The sequence below is a fragment of the Syngnathoides biaculeatus genome, chromosome 16, assembly GCF_019802595.1.
Source record: "Syngnathoides biaculeatus isolate LvHL_M chromosome 16, ASM1980259v1, whole genome shotgun sequence".
Taxonomy (NCBI): domain Eukaryota; kingdom Metazoa; phylum Chordata; class Actinopteri; order Syngnathiformes; family Syngnathidae; genus Syngnathoides; species Syngnathoides biaculeatus.
This window is the reverse complement of record NC_084655.1, coordinates 12,162,547-12,180,173: the sequence shown is the minus strand read 5'-3', so window position 1 is coordinate 12,180,173 and position 17,627 is coordinate 12,162,547. Positions and strand designations below refer to the sequence as shown.

The following is a 17,627-nucleotide window of genomic DNA, read 5'->3' as shown; positions in this document are numbered from 1 at the left end:
TGTTCCATTAGACTACGTTAAATACAACACCGCGATTATTAACTGTTTTTCATTTCCTTATGTTCACAGTTAAGGAAGAGATTCAGTATAAATTTATTTATAATTTGCGCAAAGGCTCATGGGAAGCAGGATCTATCCACGATTCGGGAACTATCGATTTTAAGTGTGACTATGTAAATGATATAGCATATAGTTGTCAGTAATTGTAATATATAGTTTAGGTGAGTATATTTATTGTACTTGCTGAATAAAAGTGCACTTCTGCGTTGATTCAAAACACCAACCTGAAATTAATCAGCAAACATTGTGAACCAACGGAGTGTCCGTAACTACGTAAACCGTGCATGCGCAGTTCACAGAAACGTTGCAAAATGGCGGACGTGTCTTTGGATGAAGTGATACGACAACGCGGAATAAACGTTAATAAACGGTAACATGACTGCTGAATTACTTTACGTTTAGTTGATGCTTGATAGTTTTAGACACTTTCACCTTAGTTAAACTTTTGGTAGATAAAGTAGACGTGTTTGCGGGCTTGCTGGCTAATCGTAACCAAGCTGTAGCTTGCTCAGCTCCACCAGCTCTAGGCGCAGTAGCATTAGCTGGATCTTAGGCCACTCGCATTCGATTTGTATTTTCGTTCAATTTTGAGTGCAATTGCTTTACGCTTTAACCAACCAATGATACGTGTTGGTAGAGGTATCTGTTTCGTTGCGCTAATCGTATGACAGGTTTTGATAGCGAGAGCCAGCGAGTTTTGTCTCGCGCCTGTTATGTCAATGGACGGGCTACTTTTAGCAGCTACGGAGCCTTTCTCGGTGGTAGCGTGTTGTATAGTCGTCGGAAAATTTACCTTTGCTAAGAAAATGCATTGCATTTGTTCTTTTACACACCGACTTGAATAAAGAAATGCAGAGAAATCCATGACTTTGTTTGAACAGTTCACTTGCTCCAGTTGACAAGGAAAGCTCATCATTTTACATTTGACCACCGTAAAGTGTCGTACTAGTTACCTTTGTTCACTGTGATTTGATAAATAACTCAAAGGCAGTTACGCCGTTATTATAATATGAATACTTTTACAAACTTGTTTTACTATATTTTACTCTAGTACCATGTTTGGGCGGGGTGCAGGAGGTGTTGGTAAGACTTTTGATGCCCGTCAAAGGATTGGCATGAATGATGCTCGGCAGCGACTTGGAGGAGGATCGGGTAAGGGTGTTACAGTATTCACTTTACAAAATTGAATATTGAACTCCGTTTATCATTATTTGTTTCACAGTCCATTATAAAGATGGGATTTGTATGGTGTTTTATAGACAAGGTTTGTCAGAAAAGGTCCAGGGCCAATCACAAAAGCTGTATTTCAAATATTGAATATGAGTTTTCCCACGAGATTTCATTCACCTGTTGTGAAAAGCACTTTCCCAGCCTTCTGTGCCACGCCTATTTCTTCTTTTTCTTGTTTATTTTTAGCTGTTAAAGCTAAAAGTACATCAGTTTGGGCAAATATAATGTTGCCAACAAATATTAGCTCATAAGAGAGAATTTGAGAGCTGACATCTAACCATTTTCCACACTTTTCTGGATAGCAACCATTGCCAAAATCCCTGGAAATAAAGTGAAGCTGAGGCAACATAAAGCACTATGTAATTAAATAGAATTTTTGCCATCTTCATTGTATTCTTCAGGTAGTGTATAGATTGTGGCACCAGGCATTGAAATTAACAAGCAATTTCAGAAACAATTGTGGTCATTTATTTATATATTTATTCATATATTCATTCATTCATACATAATATATACATATGCCTATGGGGCGGCACGGTGGAGCACCTGTTGAACGTTGGCCTCACACTTCCGAGGACCGGGGTTCAATTGCCTGTGTGTAGGTTGCATGTTCTACCCATGCCTGCGTGGGTTTTCTCCGGGGACTCCGGTTTACACCCCACATCCCAAAAACATTAATTAATTGGAGACTCCAAATTGTCCCTAGGTGTGATTGTGAGTGTGACTGTTGTCCGTCTCTATGTCCTGCGATTGGGTGGAGACCAGTTCAGGGTGTACCACGCCTCCTGCCCTATGATAGCTGGGATAGGCTCCAGCCCTCCCACGGCCTTCGTGAGGATAAGCGGCTCAGAAAATGGATGGATGAATGGACACTTAAGGCAAAAAGAATTCAACAGTTAGTTCCCCATCAGTCTAATTGTAACAACTTGTCCTATTACTGTATTGCTATGTGAAAATGATTGCTATTGAAAGGGTAATTAGTCTCTTAAGACTTTGTACAGTAATGTACGTTTTTCCATTAGTGTTTCTTCATATTGACACCGTAGCCTGTGTTTTGGTCATGTCTTGTCAGGTTTTCCATTGCAAGATGCTAGAGAGAAGTTGGTTCAGAAAGATGCTCGCTTTAAAATCCGTGGCCGGGGTGGAGCAGCAGCAGGAGCAGTCCAGGATGCTCGTCAGATGATCAACTCCCGGAAACAGCAACAGAATGTGTTAAGTGTGCCTGTCCAGATGTCACATAAGACAGGCGTGACACACCAACTGCAGAGCCGCCCCCTTGTGCCACAGATTAAGATTCACGCGACCAACAACTTTGCAGGTGTTAACACGAGACTGTTTGCCTCAAACATACAAGGACTGACTGGTAGGGGCGACGCTGTCAGCCATCTTAACAATAGAATGACAGATGCTCGTGACAGGCTGAGCCTGAAGAGGAGCATGAGTAGTGGACCGCAAAGCCAGGCATCCACTCTATTGCCTCTGAAAATAACCAAGACCATTCAGGTGAGACGAAAAGGCTTTGTATAGTATTGCACTGCATACATTGTAGTCCAGATTTTTCTGAGTAAAGTTAAACCAAATCTCCAAACTTTTTTTTTTTTTTTTTTAAATAAACACAGCAACGTCCAGTTGGGGTTCTAGGTGGAATGCGTCTGCATTCACAGGTAGATATTTTCCATTTGCTTATTATTTTAGTATTTCTTTTTTATTCATTATTATTATTTCCATGATGTTTTTCTGTTTATATGTGTCAAGTAGTCTCCCTTGTATGATCACTGTAATGTGAAACAATTTTTTTTTTTCTCTTCTCACACAGCCCGTCTCAAATGATCATGATTGCACCCCAAGTAAACAAATGAAAATCACGACTTCTAACAAAATACTACAATCACGGGTAAGAGTTGAAACATCAAAATAGCCATGTTTTATTATTCCATCTCAGGCACATTTAAAGTTTTCCATTGTAATCCTTTAACAGGATGGTCCAGTAGGTTCCCCCTTCTCCATGTCAGCCCCAATAACTAAGGTTGTTAAAAATGATGCTTACTCAGCCCCTCGTCCTCCTGTCCCCATTGCCCCCACTCGGCCCACCACCAGCACGCCAGCCCCTCGGCCTGCCACCGCAGCATTGAAGCCTGTTTCTAGGACTCTCCAGCACAGTTCAACTCAACCCAGCCCGGCACCACCTCCTCCTCCTCAGGTTAACAACCTTTCTGGACCATCATGTGAAGGCAGAGTATTTTGTGTTAGCATCTGGTTTAACCAGCATCGGGTTATATTTACAAGATAACGAAAAATATGGGAATTTTGTTTTGTCTGCCCCCTATAAAAGTTTAATTAACAGAATAGCAGCAAAACATTACAAATCCTGTAAAATGTGTCCCAAGACCGTAGATGGTGATATAATTTTGTAACAGACTGTACTTCGCTGTCCGTCCATCCATCCGTCTTCCTTTCCGCTTATCCTCCCTCGGGTTGTGGGTGCCTGGAGCCCATTCTAGCTGTTCTTGGGTGGGCACCAGCCAATCGTATGGCACATATAATCAATAATTTGCTCCCATATTCACACCTATGGGCAGTGTAGAGTCTCAACCTACCATGCATGTTTTTGGGATGTAGTAGGAAGCCAGAGACCCGAGGAAAACCCACGCAGGCACGGGGGGAACATGCAAGCAATGTCCTCAGAGGTCTAAAGCAGACGTGCTCAGCAGTTGTGCAGCGTGCCGCAATTTTCTGACCTCTTAAGTTGTAGAATTTCCCTCTTGAAAAATTATATATCATTAGATGCTACTTTTGTATACAAGGTGTGTCATAAAAGCTTCAGGACCAGTTGCAATAGATGTATTTCAAATCTGGAATATAAATTTTCCCACTAGAAGTCACCCTCATGTAGTCAAAAACACTCTGCCACAATTACACGCACTCCTGGAAGCATCCTTCTGGCATCCTCTGTGTGCTGTCGTCACGACAATCTCAATGTCGTTCATGTTTCCAAGACAGATTTCGTTAGTAATCCCTTCCCTTCCCTTGAAGACAAAGGGAAATAACAGCAAACATTTGGAAATCATAAAAGAGTGAAGTCGAAATACTGAAAAAATTCTTGTCAATAGTCGTGTAAGTTGCTGTTGCTAGTTAATATCAGTAATCATTGGATCTTCTGTTCTCATCCTTCGTAGCCCGTTTTCAGTCCTTTGGAAGGAACAAAAATAACGGTGAATAACTTGCATCCTCGTGTCACCGAAGAAGACATTGTGGTGAGTAAATCACAAGTGAAGATTGAGGCAGTATTTACACACATGGTTCAAGTGACATGTTTCCATTTTTAAATTTAAGTGGGACAATTTGGGTATGCGTCATGGCAGCGTGAAGGGCTAAATCTGTGTGGAAATACTCAGAACAGAATCAAGTCTCTTCATAGCATAGGTGGATAGATAGGCACATTTAAATCTAGTTCTAAGATATGTGTTGAACATTGATTTAGGAAAATGATGACTGTCAGCTGCTGGAGTAATGCGAAAGGTAGCCTAATATGAATCAGTTGAAAAGTCAGCTCTGGCCTACTTGAGTATGTGTATTATTTATGCCTTCTTTTTTATCACTGCCCAGTGAGACATGTACACTTACAATACATTAACTTTTGCAGTTGTTAGCACCATTTTTTTTTTTTTTTTTTTTTTTTTTTTTTTTTTTTTGCAAGCAATCTTTGCAGTTAGCAGTATTGACCAGGCCACACAAACACACCCCCTCGTTATTTTTAGACGATCATATGTGATGTCACTCGGGATAACGACTTTAACTTTTATTTCTGTGACAACTGTAGCAGCACTGATAGTGATAAGGTTATGTGTAAAAGGGAAGCTGTAGGTGATTTGCACCTGCAGAAGTTGACTGGCTTAAAGGACTCTCTGCACGGTAGGTGCAGACTAGCTGGCCTGCCAACCAGCAGTCCAGATGGGTTGACAGCTCACAATTGTCATTTAAAATGAATCAGGAGCGGACAGGCCAGCGTCAGGAGAGGTATCTGGTGGCAATGGCCAGATGCAACCCCGTACCAAGCCCGTCTGTGGCATGCATATGTGGTATCACCTTTAAATCTAAATTGTTCCCTTGGACATGCATTGTAAATCCTGTCATAGTCTCAGGTTCAATGTTTATTCCAAGCACTGTTCTACATGTGGTGACTCATTGTGTATTTTGTATTGTCAATTTATTCAGGAGCTTTTTTGCGTGTGCGGTGCCTTGAAACGAGCGCGCCTGATCAAGGTAGGCGTAGCTGAAGTGGTGTTTGTCCGCAAAGAGGATGCTGTGAGTGCATACAGGAAGTACAACAACCGCTGCCTGGATGGTGAGTATTTTGCAAACACACCCATTACATTTAAGCTTTGCGCCAATGCTTGATGATTTTCTTGCATTTAAATTAATCCAAACTTGAGGACATTTATGTGACCATTTAGGGGACATCTGGGTATGTGTGCTGTATGAGGGACTTAACATCGATGTTGCTTTTGTCTTTGTTGTTCACTCACAGGTCAGCCCATGAAGTGTAACATTCATATTCAGGGAAATGTCATCACTTCTGATCAGCCCATTCTCTTGTAAGTTAGCTTAATGCGGTTTCTTCTTTAATTAGCATTCATTACCTACAACTATATACTACGCTGTATGCTTAATTATGTGAAGCTTCAAAAGATTTTGAAGGAATTTAAGTGCAAAGTTAAACAGTGATGACGTTCGAAGCTTTGACATGGGTGGTTTGATACAAACTCTGAGACAGTGTTTCAAATAACTGCTTCAGGAAGAGTGACACAGGCTCCAACGTCTCTGTATCATTTGTCCATCAACTACTAGATTCTTCTTGTGCTTTATTGGAGTTTGGTTGTGGATTGGTGGGTCTGTGGCATATTCCACAACTCTTACGTTCCCGCCGCTCATCGCTTTTAGCCTTGTGACCAGCAGATCGTAGCTGTCATTGTCACATATCGCTTATCATGGGTAGCAAGTGTGTCTCACTCTTTGAGGGCACAGTATTCAACTTGCTGCTCTGACTGGGTGGCCTAGTCAGTCCTGACTTCTAACACTGGTGAGATGTAGGTCTGACGACTGTTAGGCATTACATTAGCTAACCAGTTTAAATTTTGAGTTAATAAAACGGCTCTATATAACAAACTGTATATTTTTAGCTTTGTGGATCATTTCTAATCTGTTGTTTAGTAAGTTTTAAATTTCAGGAGAGGGACTGAACTGGGGAAAGCAGACATTATTAACCCATCCACTGATTTGCAAAAGACAAAGCAAACTAGAGATGTGAAAGTGCCCCATAATCAGTTTTAAAAGGATTGTTGAATATGTCCAGTTGGAGTTACCACAGTTGTTCTTCGTGACTTCGCAAATTTTATGATGCAGTAGGAGCCCTGGAACAAAACAAAAAATAATTTTTTTAGTTTGGCTGGAAAATAGCTTTCAACTGCGGGGGGTTACTTTAAATTGCAGACGTTGTACCTTTATGTAAATGAGCAAATATCTGCGTATTTTAATGCTCCTTTACCCCCCCAAAAACCCAAAAGCATTCACCCAGATGTTGGGGTTAAAGCTTCACTCTATTCATGTTTTTTTTTTTTTTTTTTTTTTGGGGGGGGGTAGTAGTTGCACTGCATTTAATTTGTCCTTCATTAAAATGACTAGAAAAGGTGACTTTGAATATTATCCATCCATCCATTTTCCTTGCCACTTATCCTCACAGGGGTCGTGGGGAATGGTGGAGTCCATCCCAGCTATCATTGGCCAGGAGGCAGGGCACACCCTGAACTAGTTGCCAGTCAATCACAGGGCACATAGAGACAAACACCTGCACTCACAATCACACCTAGGGGCAATTTAGAGTGTCCAATAAATGTTACATGTTTTTGGAATGTGGGAGGAAACTGGAGTGCCCGGGGAAAACCCACTCAGATACGGGGAGAACATGCAAACTCCACACAGGCGGGTCCGGGATCGAACCGGGGACCTTAGAACGCTGAGGCCAACGCTTTACCAGCTGAGCCATATTGAATATTAGTTAAATATTATTAATGCAACATGAAATTTGAAAATGTTCCCTGAAATGGTTTGCCTTACCTCTTCAGGCGGCTCAGCGACACCCCGGGGGCGGGCAGCGGGGCCAAGAAAGACGGTCTTCCTCCCTCCTTGTCACGCTCTGCAAGCCAGAGAACCTCCCAGCCAACCCCTGAGGTGGACCCTCAGACGATCCTGAAAGCTCTGTTTAAGTCCACCGCTCAGTCCTCGAACACAGAGTCCCCGAGCTCACAGGCCACTGCCTTCCGCATCAAAATATAGGTTGTCTCTCATAGCTCTTGTTAAACATTGCGATACATCCTGGTGGTTTTCATCTGGACACCAGGCCTCCATTCACCACCACCACACAGACACACATACACACGCGATTTTACATATTCATAGCTACTCAGTCATAAGGACCATCTGTTTTTTTTTTTGTTTGTTTTTTTGTTTTTTTTAAATCTTCCGTGTTCCATGTTCTCCCAAGGTAGACCAGATGAAACAAGATTTTTTGTTTCCTCCAAAACCAACAAAATTGGTAGTGTACGTAATGCTACAAGTTGCACCAATCTGTTTGATCCATTCATACAGCAGTTCATTTATGACATCTTTTATCCTATTTTGAGCTGTGTACGTGTGATCAGTTTATAGTTTCATCAGAAAATACAAGCATCCAAACAATTTTATTCCATGAGACAAAAAGGTTGTCTTCCCTTACTGTACACCTGATGAGGAGTATTTTAGGCAAATGAAATCACCCGAGGGATAGTCCAAATCCAAAGTTTATTTTTTTCTTTTCTGTAAACCAATTTCACTCAGTAATTTTTTTTGTTAATTGTGACATTCATCATTTTTGATGTTTGACTTGCTTTAATTTTTTCCCCTTCAGTATGTTACTCGTTTTATTTTTTACTGTAAATGACTTGTTTTTGATTTGTCAATTAGAAAAAAAACAACAACTAGAGGTCAGATATTGTCATTAAAATGTAGCTTTGTAGAAATTGTCCAAGACTTGTTTTTCCATATTCTTTTCCTGTGAGTTTAGTTCCCTATTTGAAGTGGTCTCTGTACATCACCCGTCCTTAAGTTGTATTACATAATAAGTTATTGCAAGATGAAACAATCAACTTTGCAGTTTAAGGGAAATGTTCGATGGCCTTCGTGTTAGTGGGAATGGGTGGGCTACAAATGTTATTGCTACGTGCACCAACACGAGATTAAAAAAAAAAAAAAGTACTGTACAAGGCAAAGTAGCTTTCCGATTTGTGGTGGTTCGGGGAAGAGTTATCGGGAGCATTTGTACACTCCTGATTCATATCGAGCAAGTAGAGGAGAAGGACACATCTATACAATGTTGGGTTCTACAGCGCCATGAGAAATTCATTATTTCTATGAATTGAGTTGATTTTGCTGAAAAATCTTTATTAAAGGTGCCGCAGTTCTTTGCATCAAGAAAGTTTCTGTCATTACACGTTATACATAAGCACAATGAAGCTTGTTCTCTTTTATTTTTTTAACAAAAAAAAAGCCTTTTAAAGTTTTACTCCACTAGGCCTCCACTGAATTGACTGACCCATAATCCAGGTGATTACCATTACAAATGTACCAAAAGTCATGTTTTAAAAATGATTGCGGTACAGTATCTGACTCATCGTTTTTGTGCAAATGCACAATATTTATCTACAAGAGGACCAACAGCCCAAACAATGATGGGGTGTACTTCGAAGCAGCTCTAAACTACGACGCAATAATAATACAAGGATAATTGAATGTGAAAGTTTAAATACAGGAGTGCAAGGATGTGGTTACTGTTTTCCATGTGATTGTTTTATATTAATGGCCAAAAACGGGTTTCATACGGTGCGTGTCTCCTTTGAAAATGTAACATTTGGACAGACAAAAATAGAAAATCGGCAACTTATTTGGTTAACATTTTAAAATACAAAAAAAAAAAGAAACGATTAAGAAAAAGTTGAATAAAGGTTTCATTTTCAATTTTCTCTTCTGAAACAAAAATAGAATATAGGGTGAGATAAATTTTTAAAAATGCTGGTACTTTATATGCATTTGTTTTGGATTATTAGTCACCAACAAGGACAGTACTCATGCTGGCCAGTGGAGGGCGAAAGCGTGTGGTTTAGAGATGCCAAGCGTCGGAAAACGACAATGAACTGGGGTTCGTGGGCTGCAGATGTTGGAGGGAAATACAGTAATTCAAATGAAGAATAATGTTGCATCTTAAAATTTCTTATTGAATACCACACAATTAATACATTTCGGCTGCTAATTATTAATCAATTCATTTTTTATTGAGTTTTAAAGTACTAAAAAATAAAACGACAGAATTTAGAACGGAAGGGAATGTTTACTTTTACTTCCGGTGTAAAAGGGCACAACAAGATGGCTCCGTCCAAGCGCAGTCATGTTAAAAACACGCCTTGTGTTATACCTGGAGGATTTTCAGGTATTTAAGCAATACTGGTGTGTTTCAGCTTGTTGAGTCTGTAATTTATAAACTACACCAATGTTTTTGTCATTTAAACGATGGACTAAATATTTAATTTGTCGTCCGCTCAATGTCACGAGGATGTACTCCCCGCGGAGGAGAAAAACACGTAAAACTATGATTATACTGTTGCTATGATCGTTTCCACAAATATTTTTTATTATTATTATTTTTGCAGTATTGTCGTTAAAGTTCAACGCAGACGCAAATTCTGAGCACAAACTGTATGTGAAGGAGCACAAAGTTCGGGCAGAAGCAAAGTCCCACCGGCCGTTCGACAGGACGTTGTTCGTCCTCAACGTCCCACCTTACTGCGCTGAGGTAAAACTGAATGAACACCGAGAGATGTGTGTGAAATCAGAATGGTGTCAAAGTAGTGATGTTTTTATTCAAATAAATGGTGTGCTATCTATCATAAACGGAAGTGTACAAAGAAAACTACAGTACTCTTCGCTCATATTTACTTTGCAGTAACGGTCGATGAAGTCACTGGAAAAACAAATATTCATTCGAAAATCATGCTACTGAAATTGCAGTAGGATTTTTTTGGTACTTCCATTTCAAGCGGTCACTTGTTACTCTGCAGAATCAAAATAAGGCTTTAATAGAGCTGTCACAAATAAATATTTCGTAACCTGTTATCGACATGAGGCTCAAGCCGATACTGTTTCAAAATGTAAGCAGCATGTTTGACACCTCTGTTTCATATTGTACTGCCAAGTATGATCCTAAAATATTTTAATATTTGAAAGTAATTTTACTACATTAACCATTAAAATAAATGACTTGCAAGTTATTTGATTTCTAAAAAAATTCACATGAAGTGCAAGGACGCTGCTTTGCATGTCATTGTTTTGCAACCTTTAACAAAAGCGATTGTCAAGTAATAATGAGACTGTGAATTTTGTCCAAACCCTGGATAAAGTTGGCTTCTTTTCTACATGGAAAGATCTTAGTCTTGAGTGACAATACTTCCTTGACACCTATTACTACTTTATTTCTAAACATAGCTTCGGTGGCTTCTTGTGAAATCTTACCTAGTTACAGAAAGCGCACAAAAACATGCCCAAGAGACACCAGTTGACACACTGAGGAATATCCATCCATCCATTTTCTTAGCCGCCTATCCTCACGAGGGTTGCTGGAGCCTATCCTAGCTGTCAACGGGCAGGAGGCAGGGGACACCCTGAACTGGAGGGTGTTTTTTTTTAGGATTGTGGAGGCAAACATGGGTGTTTGTCATGCCAACTTTATTTTCATTACATTAAGCATGCCTTCAGAGCATATAGATTTGAGCATTTATTCTGCACCTGCATTGACAGATATCATAGAGGGTATCTGATTAGGTTTTTTTTTGTTGTCTAAACTCTTCCATAACATAACTGAAATTTGGAGCCACTTGAGAGAAACTAAAAAAAAAAAAAAAATGAAACATGTAATGTAAATCCAATACAAAATACACTGAAAGACACCATTTCTCCCCTCCCTGTCTGTTTGTCATTTAGGATGTCGTCAAGGAATTGTTCTCACATTTTGGCTCTGTTCAGTCCGTGGAGTTGGGTGATAACCCGGGCTCATTCTATCAGTCCGGGCCCAAGCTGTCCAGGTTTTTCAAGCCAGCTAAAAAACAGGTAGAGCAAAAGTGTTACCACGTTGCTTTACAATGTCCCCTCTTCTGACCTCTCTGAATTCTTTCTTTCAGGGCTTCAAAGTTGGTTACGTTGTGTTCCATAAGGCCACCAGTGTTGCAGCAGCTAAATCACACCCCTATAACGTGCCTTTGGTGGTTTGCTCACCAGAGCGTACCGTTAAGACTGGAGTACAAAGTGAGTTGTTTCAACATTGACTCCACAATGGGTCTTCATTGTGGAAGAAAGAAAGCAGCTATTCCTTTTTGTTCTTTTTCTTTAAATCCTCATTCTCTGACCTGTGTCTGGCATTTTAGAGTGGATTCAACAGTATAAAGACTCCTTTATCCAGCCGGAGAAACTGCAAAATGTAGTCGACAATTTCATGAAGGACTTTGACACGATGAAAGAAAAAGTAAGCACTGTTCTGTTTTATGTAACAAGCCTGTCGCTTGACCCAAATGCAGATTTACTTGTGTCTCAGGAAGAGGAACGCCTGAAGCAGGAGGCAGAGCAGCAAAAAGAGGATGAGGAGGGATGGGTGAAAGTCAGCAGGGGGCAGAAGGGCAGCAAGGCACGTCCCCACAGCGAGGCTGCTAACCAGAAGACTCTGCGGAAGGAGATGCGGAAGAGGAAGCGGAAAGAGCTTGTGAACTTCTACTCTTGGCAACATAAAAACACACAGAAAGAACGTAAGTTTATCTTTTTTAAATCATTGAGCGCCTGTGGGGTGGGGGTTTAGGAGTACAGCGCCATTCATTTTTTTTTTTCTTCAATATTGTTTCAGATATTGCTGAACTCAGGAAAAAGTTTCAGGAGGACAAACAGAGGATTGCGCTCCTAAGGGCTCAAAGAAAGTTCAGACCGTATTAAAGAACAACCTTTGTACATACTTGTATGTGCTCAGTTCACGGCTTTGTCCTTTGAAAAATCTGGATATTGCTTATATCTGATCATTCTGCTCTTGTACACTCCCACTATATAACTTTACATTGAGAAATACATTTTTGCGGTATGAGGAACAAGCTTTTGTACAGCGGAAGTGTCTTTTGAAGTAACTGTTACATAACTGTCATTCCATCCATTCCAAGTCGGCTCCAATCATGTCTAACCTTTCACGTTCATGCCACATAGTAAAGTTTAGAATTTAAAACGTCATGTACAGTTTACCTAAATCCAAGATGAAACTGTCGAGAGTGGAATAATTTAGATGCGTTCAGTTCTTTTGCTGTAACTGCTCTGGTTATGGTTCCAACGTTTTGAATGTGAATATGTAATTTACATCAAACTGTACCTTTTGGGTCTGTCTTGCCCACTTTTGCCCGATTTCAATGTGTAGAGTTTCGTGAGTGCTACATAATTAAAACTGAATTGATACCTTTTTTTTTTTTTTTTTTAACTTAAATGAATCATGGAGAGGGAGACCTCTGCTGATCATTGAGTTATTTTATTTTTTTATATATGTAAAGTGGACGCACTCTTGATGTACTATAGAAAGTCTGAAATTTCCCTGTGGTCAGCAACATTGGATGTAGGTTAGTCCTTTGAGAGGTGTTCTTAGATGACCTCTGACCCTCACATAAATGCTTCCACAGTTGCAGGCATTCCTGATCCTGAGCTTTACTTACAGTGAAATGAGGTCAGTGACTTTATAAACAGCATATTGATCAAAAATACCACATAACTAAATGGGGACAGTGGAGTAAATCAAACAAAGCCTGGGGTAGAGGTGAAAAGTTTATTATATTGCATCTTCGACTTGGACATCAGAAGTTTGTGTTGCCTTTTGTTTGTGACACTTCCTGTTGCTCAGACACAATACCACCATCACCAGCAGCAGCAGTGTTGTCATCGTCCCGATGCCAGCGACTGTAAATATTGTGGCCTTATACACTAAGGGAGAGAGAGCATTATTAAATCAATTTTAGTTAGCCATTATACAATGACTTGTCATGACAAACTGGACTCACTCAAGTTCTGCTGAACACATGGATCATCCTCCATTTTTGTGTTATTCTGACGCAGAATGAAAGGGCCTAATGAGACCAGCTGGGTGGGATGAGTGTTAGATGAAGCCCCTCTTTTCTGTCTCTCCCCGTCAGATGCTGATGGGGATGAAATAGGAACAGTTTACCACGGAATTTGAAAACATACATCCTACTTACAATGCCTCGACAGGCTTGTTTTTCCCTAACCCTTGCAGAAAATGTATATAAAAAGCAGGTCAACTGCATTTAAGATCTCGATTGTCATATTGGAGTCTTATCAGGCAGAAGAAACTTGGGACAGCATGGACATGGTGAACTTTGAAACTGCAAAAATGTTGACTGGAAGTTGCAAATATGAATAGCTGTTTGATAAACATTCCAAAAGGGATTTAGCCTTTTTTTCCCCTTTATTAAAAATTTTAAAGCATTTTCATTTTAAGTCCAAATATAATACAATAATTGGTAGGCGGACGAGTGGATCAGCTGCTAAAGCGTTGGCCTCACAGATCTGAGGTCCCGGGTTCAATCCAAGCCCTCCGTGTGTGGAGTTTGCATCTACTTCCCATGCCTGCGTGGGTTTTCTCCGGGCACTCTGGTTTCCTCCCACATCCCCAGAAACATGCAACATTAGTTGGACACTCTAGATTGCCCCTAAGTGTGATTGTGAGTGCAGCTGTTTGTCTCTATGTGCCCCTGCAATTGGTTGGCAGAACTGGGTGTACTCCGCCTCTTGCCCGTTGACAGCTGGGTGAAGGCTCCAGCACTCCCCGTGACCCTCGTGAGGATAAGCGGCAAAGATAATGAATGGATGGATAATAATTTGTATTGAAAAACATTATGGACTACTAAATTTCCTTGATCAACTATAGAGGAAAATTAGCAAGTCTTATTTTTAGATTAGCATTTTTCTCTGCGAATGTTCTGAACTGCTATTTCATTGCTAGTGTTGTACAGCATAGAATAAAGTAATATCTAGCCAGATAAACACAAGTTATGCACAATTATAGCATTTTTTGTGTTGTATTTCTGTAACTGGAAGTTATTAGTGGTATTAAAAGTTACATCAGATAAGTCTTAACTGGTGAGACTGGCACCAAAATTCACAGCAGGTGTGATGATCTAAGCGCTCCTGTCGCCGAAAGGTCTTCTTGTGATCAATGCGCATGGACATATATTTTGTAAACTTCCAGCCAGTTTGAAACATCCACATCCATGCATCAACGTGTGCCATTTGACAACTTGTCGCGGAATGTTCATGTTCGCTATGGACATCTCGGAAAGACGAACACAGCGAACATACAGATGTGTATACTTTTGTTTTAAGATTAGGTTAGGATATAACGTACGTTAGCTCCCTCTATGTAGAAGAAGGAACTATGAGAGCGTGGAATTTCCCAGTAAGCATGTTCTACGTACCCAGAGTTCCCATTAGTGACACTTGCGCATTAATCACAAGGGGACTTTTCAGCACAGGGGAGCTCTCAGACCGTCACACTGGTCACTGAATTATAATCATCCCAAATGCATGACAGATTTATAGTACTTACAAATGATGGCACAGCGTTGTTCACAGTCAACATCCTCTGTGCAGATTTCCACCCAACAATAGAAATATATCTAAGAAGTTACCAAAAAAAAAAAAAAAAAAAGGGTGCGAGGAAGTCAATAACTTGTCTTGTACTTTACTAAAATAAACTTATGTATTTGAAGGGCTTACTTCCTCCACACTTGGCTGGCCTTTTTTCACAAAGGCAAAGGTCTTGACATCAAATCTCCTGACTTGGGAATGGGAGTACGTTTTGCCCTGGCTGTCCACAGGGATCGAACTTCCCGAGTCATCCAGGTGGTTAGGACATCTTTATGGGGAGAAGGAATTCAAATTACTGTATCAGATGCTACGCATTATTCCCCTCCTCCAATTTTCAACTGTGTCAGTTCTTTACCCGTCGTGGAGAAGCATCCACACAGAGTGTCGGGATGCGGGGTAGGCGAAGCAATCCCTGACGTGCAGGGAAAGTGCGGGATCTGGTGATGGTTGAGCAATGGCGATTTCCACGTACACGGTTTCACGTAGTGGCAATGTCAGTGGAAGCTGGTCCTCAGGAAAGTAACACGTAAAGGAGGAATCTAGACAGAGGAATAAAAAGGGGTTGGTGATCACCGATGTGTCAAACTCTCCACGTTTTTATTACCCGTGGCTATCCTCATCTGCACTCTGATGGTTCCCAGAGCGACCACAGGGGGCGGGTTGGTCACTGCGCGCATGGAACGTAGATTTACTGCACGCCTCGCGGCGGACGCTTCGTATTCACACTCAATCTGGAGCCTTCGAGTTAAAAATGGGGGAAAAAAAATGTCAGCACTGACTGTAGTACAATGTAAAGGTTGCGATATAAATTACCGAAATGAAGAGTGATTTGCTCGAATTGGATCGGGGAGCTCCTCCACCTCTAACTCATAGATTACAACACGTCCATTGACCTGAAGGCAGGTAGTAGAGCCATTAAGATAAATTAACACCTCAACTTTTTGATGGTGAAGGAAAACTGAATCAACTGTGTTCTTAACATAGTCTTCCAATCGCCACAGCAACTGGTAAACAGATTTGCAGCCAAGGAAAGCGCATGACCTTTGTTTTAACCCCGCAGTCCGTGACGGGAATCTTAAAGACGGCAGTGTCTGCGGTAGTGATCAAAGGGAGGCAGCGGGGCTGATCCTTGACTGCGAGGGTTCTCGGCTTCGTCTCGGTAGTTTTTACAGCAAACACAAAGTGTCCGTCCAGAGAGCAGGCTGGACAAGGTGCCGGCACAGAAAAGCGCAAGCTCGTGACACAAAATCAAATTGTGACAAGATTGCAAAATATTTCTGAAAAAGCTTACAGTTGAGTCTGTAGTAGCATTCCGAATCGGTGGTATTGTAGCAGCATCCCTGATCGAAGCAAGAATCTGAAGACATTTTTCCTCGCCCACATTTCACTCGGAAGTCTTTTTGGATGGCACAGCTTCCATGGAATTCTGGAATAGATGAATTTCAAGCCAAATTCCCACTAACTCGGACGTTCTGAGCCCTCAATCAGCTCATCTACTCACTCGTTGACGAGAGTGCAGTCCTCTCTTTGGGTCTTACTGTCAGAGAACAGCTGATGTTTACCCTGAACCAGCCAAGCTCTCCTGCCAGCTGGACTTGCAACGGGATGACCACTTTATTATCCTAAGGGTTAAAGGTCATCAAATCACCACATCCAAGTTATACATAGCATCCAACTCACATGCTAACTTCTGGTTCATTCCATAAACGCAATCAAATCGGGAAGTTGAGCATACATTCCCAGATACAGTGTCCATTTTTTTACAATATGGAAAACTCCATCTAGTTGTGACTCATTACATAGATTGACCAAGTAAAAATATTTCATGATTTTCATTTATAATTTGGATTAATATAGTTCAAAACCAACAAGCGCCCCAATTTAATCATCAAATTTTAATGTTACAAATGTAACAATACAGATGTTTAATATAGAAACTAGGCCACTGGAAAAATTTGGCCTGCAGAAAAGTATGCAAGTACAAGCATGTTTCATGGACGCATATCATGTGTAATGGTTTCACGTTCTGATTTGAACTCTCGAAATGCATTTTGAATTCAAAGGTATTGTGCAAGATGGCGTTACCTTGATTTGAGCATAGCAGCTGTCATACGCGCCGAGGAAGAAGAGGCTCCGGTTGTTCTGCGTACCCATTTTGACGCCACACAAGCTATCGGACTGAGGGACTGCAAGTGTTGCCCCTGTCTTGTCTGACAGAAGAACAAAGGCTGGTGAGTAGTACCTTCTCAATTTGACACTATCCATATCTCATAATCTCACCTCTTACACGGATATTACTTTTGACCTGGGAGCCAAATACGGCTTTTATTCCCCTTTGGGAGCAGCTGACTCTGGGCAAGGCAAGCCTTTGCCTCTGAGATGGCGTTGAACCCTTTCCGGTACACAGACCGAGTTGAACGTTGAAGAGGAAAATAATAGAAATCAAAGAAAATATTACAAAATGACAATTCATCTCTTTGTCGTTTGGGTGCGTTTGTTTATCTTTCATTAGCTCTGCACAAACTATGTGGCCCACTAGTTGAAGCATGCAGGCAGAAGTCACGTGACAGCCC

The 17,627-nt window shown here is 40.9% G+C and overlaps 3 protein-coding genes across 5 annotated transcripts; 2 read left to right on the top strand and 1 right to left on the bottom strand.

Annotated features, from left to right (window-relative positions):
- Positions 1 to 199: 199 nt before the first annotated feature.
- On the top strand, positions 200 to 8,802 carry poldip3 (polymerase (DNA-directed), delta interacting protein 3). Of its 2 annotated transcripts, none has more exons than XM_061846325.1 (10): positions 200 to 221; positions 1,112 to 1,212; positions 2,363 to 2,793; positions 2,910 to 2,954; positions 3,107 to 3,184; positions 3,269 to 3,490; positions 4,467 to 4,544; positions 5,506 to 5,635; positions 5,819 to 5,885; positions 7,413 to 8,802. In XM_061846325.1, the coding sequence occupies exons 2-10, from the start codon at positions 1,116 to 1,118 to the stop codon at positions 7,621 to 7,623; spliced, it is 1,359 nt and encodes a 452-aa protein (XP_061702309.1). In that variant the 5' UTR covers positions 200 to 221; positions 1,112 to 1,115; the 3' UTR covers positions 7,624 to 8,802. The 2 variants fall into 2 exon arrangements, with proteins under 2 accessions (XP_061702309.1, XP_061702308.1); XM_061846324.1 differs by lacking the exon at positions 200 to 221 and adding an exon at positions 287 to 430 and having other exon boundaries at positions 7,413 to 8,801.
- Positions 8,803 to 9,675: 873 nt separating this feature from the next.
- rrp7a (ribosomal RNA processing 7 homolog A) lies at positions 9,676 to 12,860 on the top strand. Of its 2 annotated transcripts, none has more exons than XM_061846519.1 (7): positions 9,676 to 9,808; positions 10,029 to 10,171; positions 11,356 to 11,481; positions 11,553 to 11,676; positions 11,796 to 11,893; positions 11,963 to 12,170; positions 12,266 to 12,860. In XM_061846519.1, exons 1-7 carry the CDS (start codon positions 9,706 to 9,708, stop codon positions 12,349 to 12,351), a joined length of 888 nt encoding a protein of 295 aa, XP_061702503.1. In that variant the 5' UTR covers positions 9,676 to 9,705; the 3' UTR covers positions 12,352 to 12,860. The 2 variants fall into 2 exon arrangements, with proteins under 2 accessions (XP_061702503.1, XP_061702504.1); XM_061846520.1 differs by lacking the exon at positions 9,676 to 9,808 and adding an exon at positions 9,820 to 9,959.
- A 342-nt stretch (positions 12,861 to 13,202) lies between these two features.
- Positions 13,203 to 17,602, bottom strand: LOC133514680 (zona pellucida sperm-binding protein 4-like). The gene is made up of 12 exons (XM_061846518.1): positions 17,335 to 17,602; positions 17,140 to 17,264; positions 16,556 to 16,676; positions 16,346 to 16,480; positions 16,096 to 16,256; positions 15,868 to 15,947; positions 15,659 to 15,792; positions 15,410 to 15,593; positions 15,184 to 15,322; positions 15,014 to 15,083; positions 13,449 to 13,583; positions 13,203 to 13,371 (listed from the first exon to the last, which is right to left on the bottom strand). Exons 1-12 carry the CDS (start codon positions 17,600 to 17,602, stop codon positions 13,220 to 13,222), a joined length of 1,704 nt encoding a protein of 567 aa, XP_061702502.1. The 3' UTR covers positions 13,203 to 13,219.
- Positions 17,603 to 17,627: the final 25 nt, after the last annotated feature.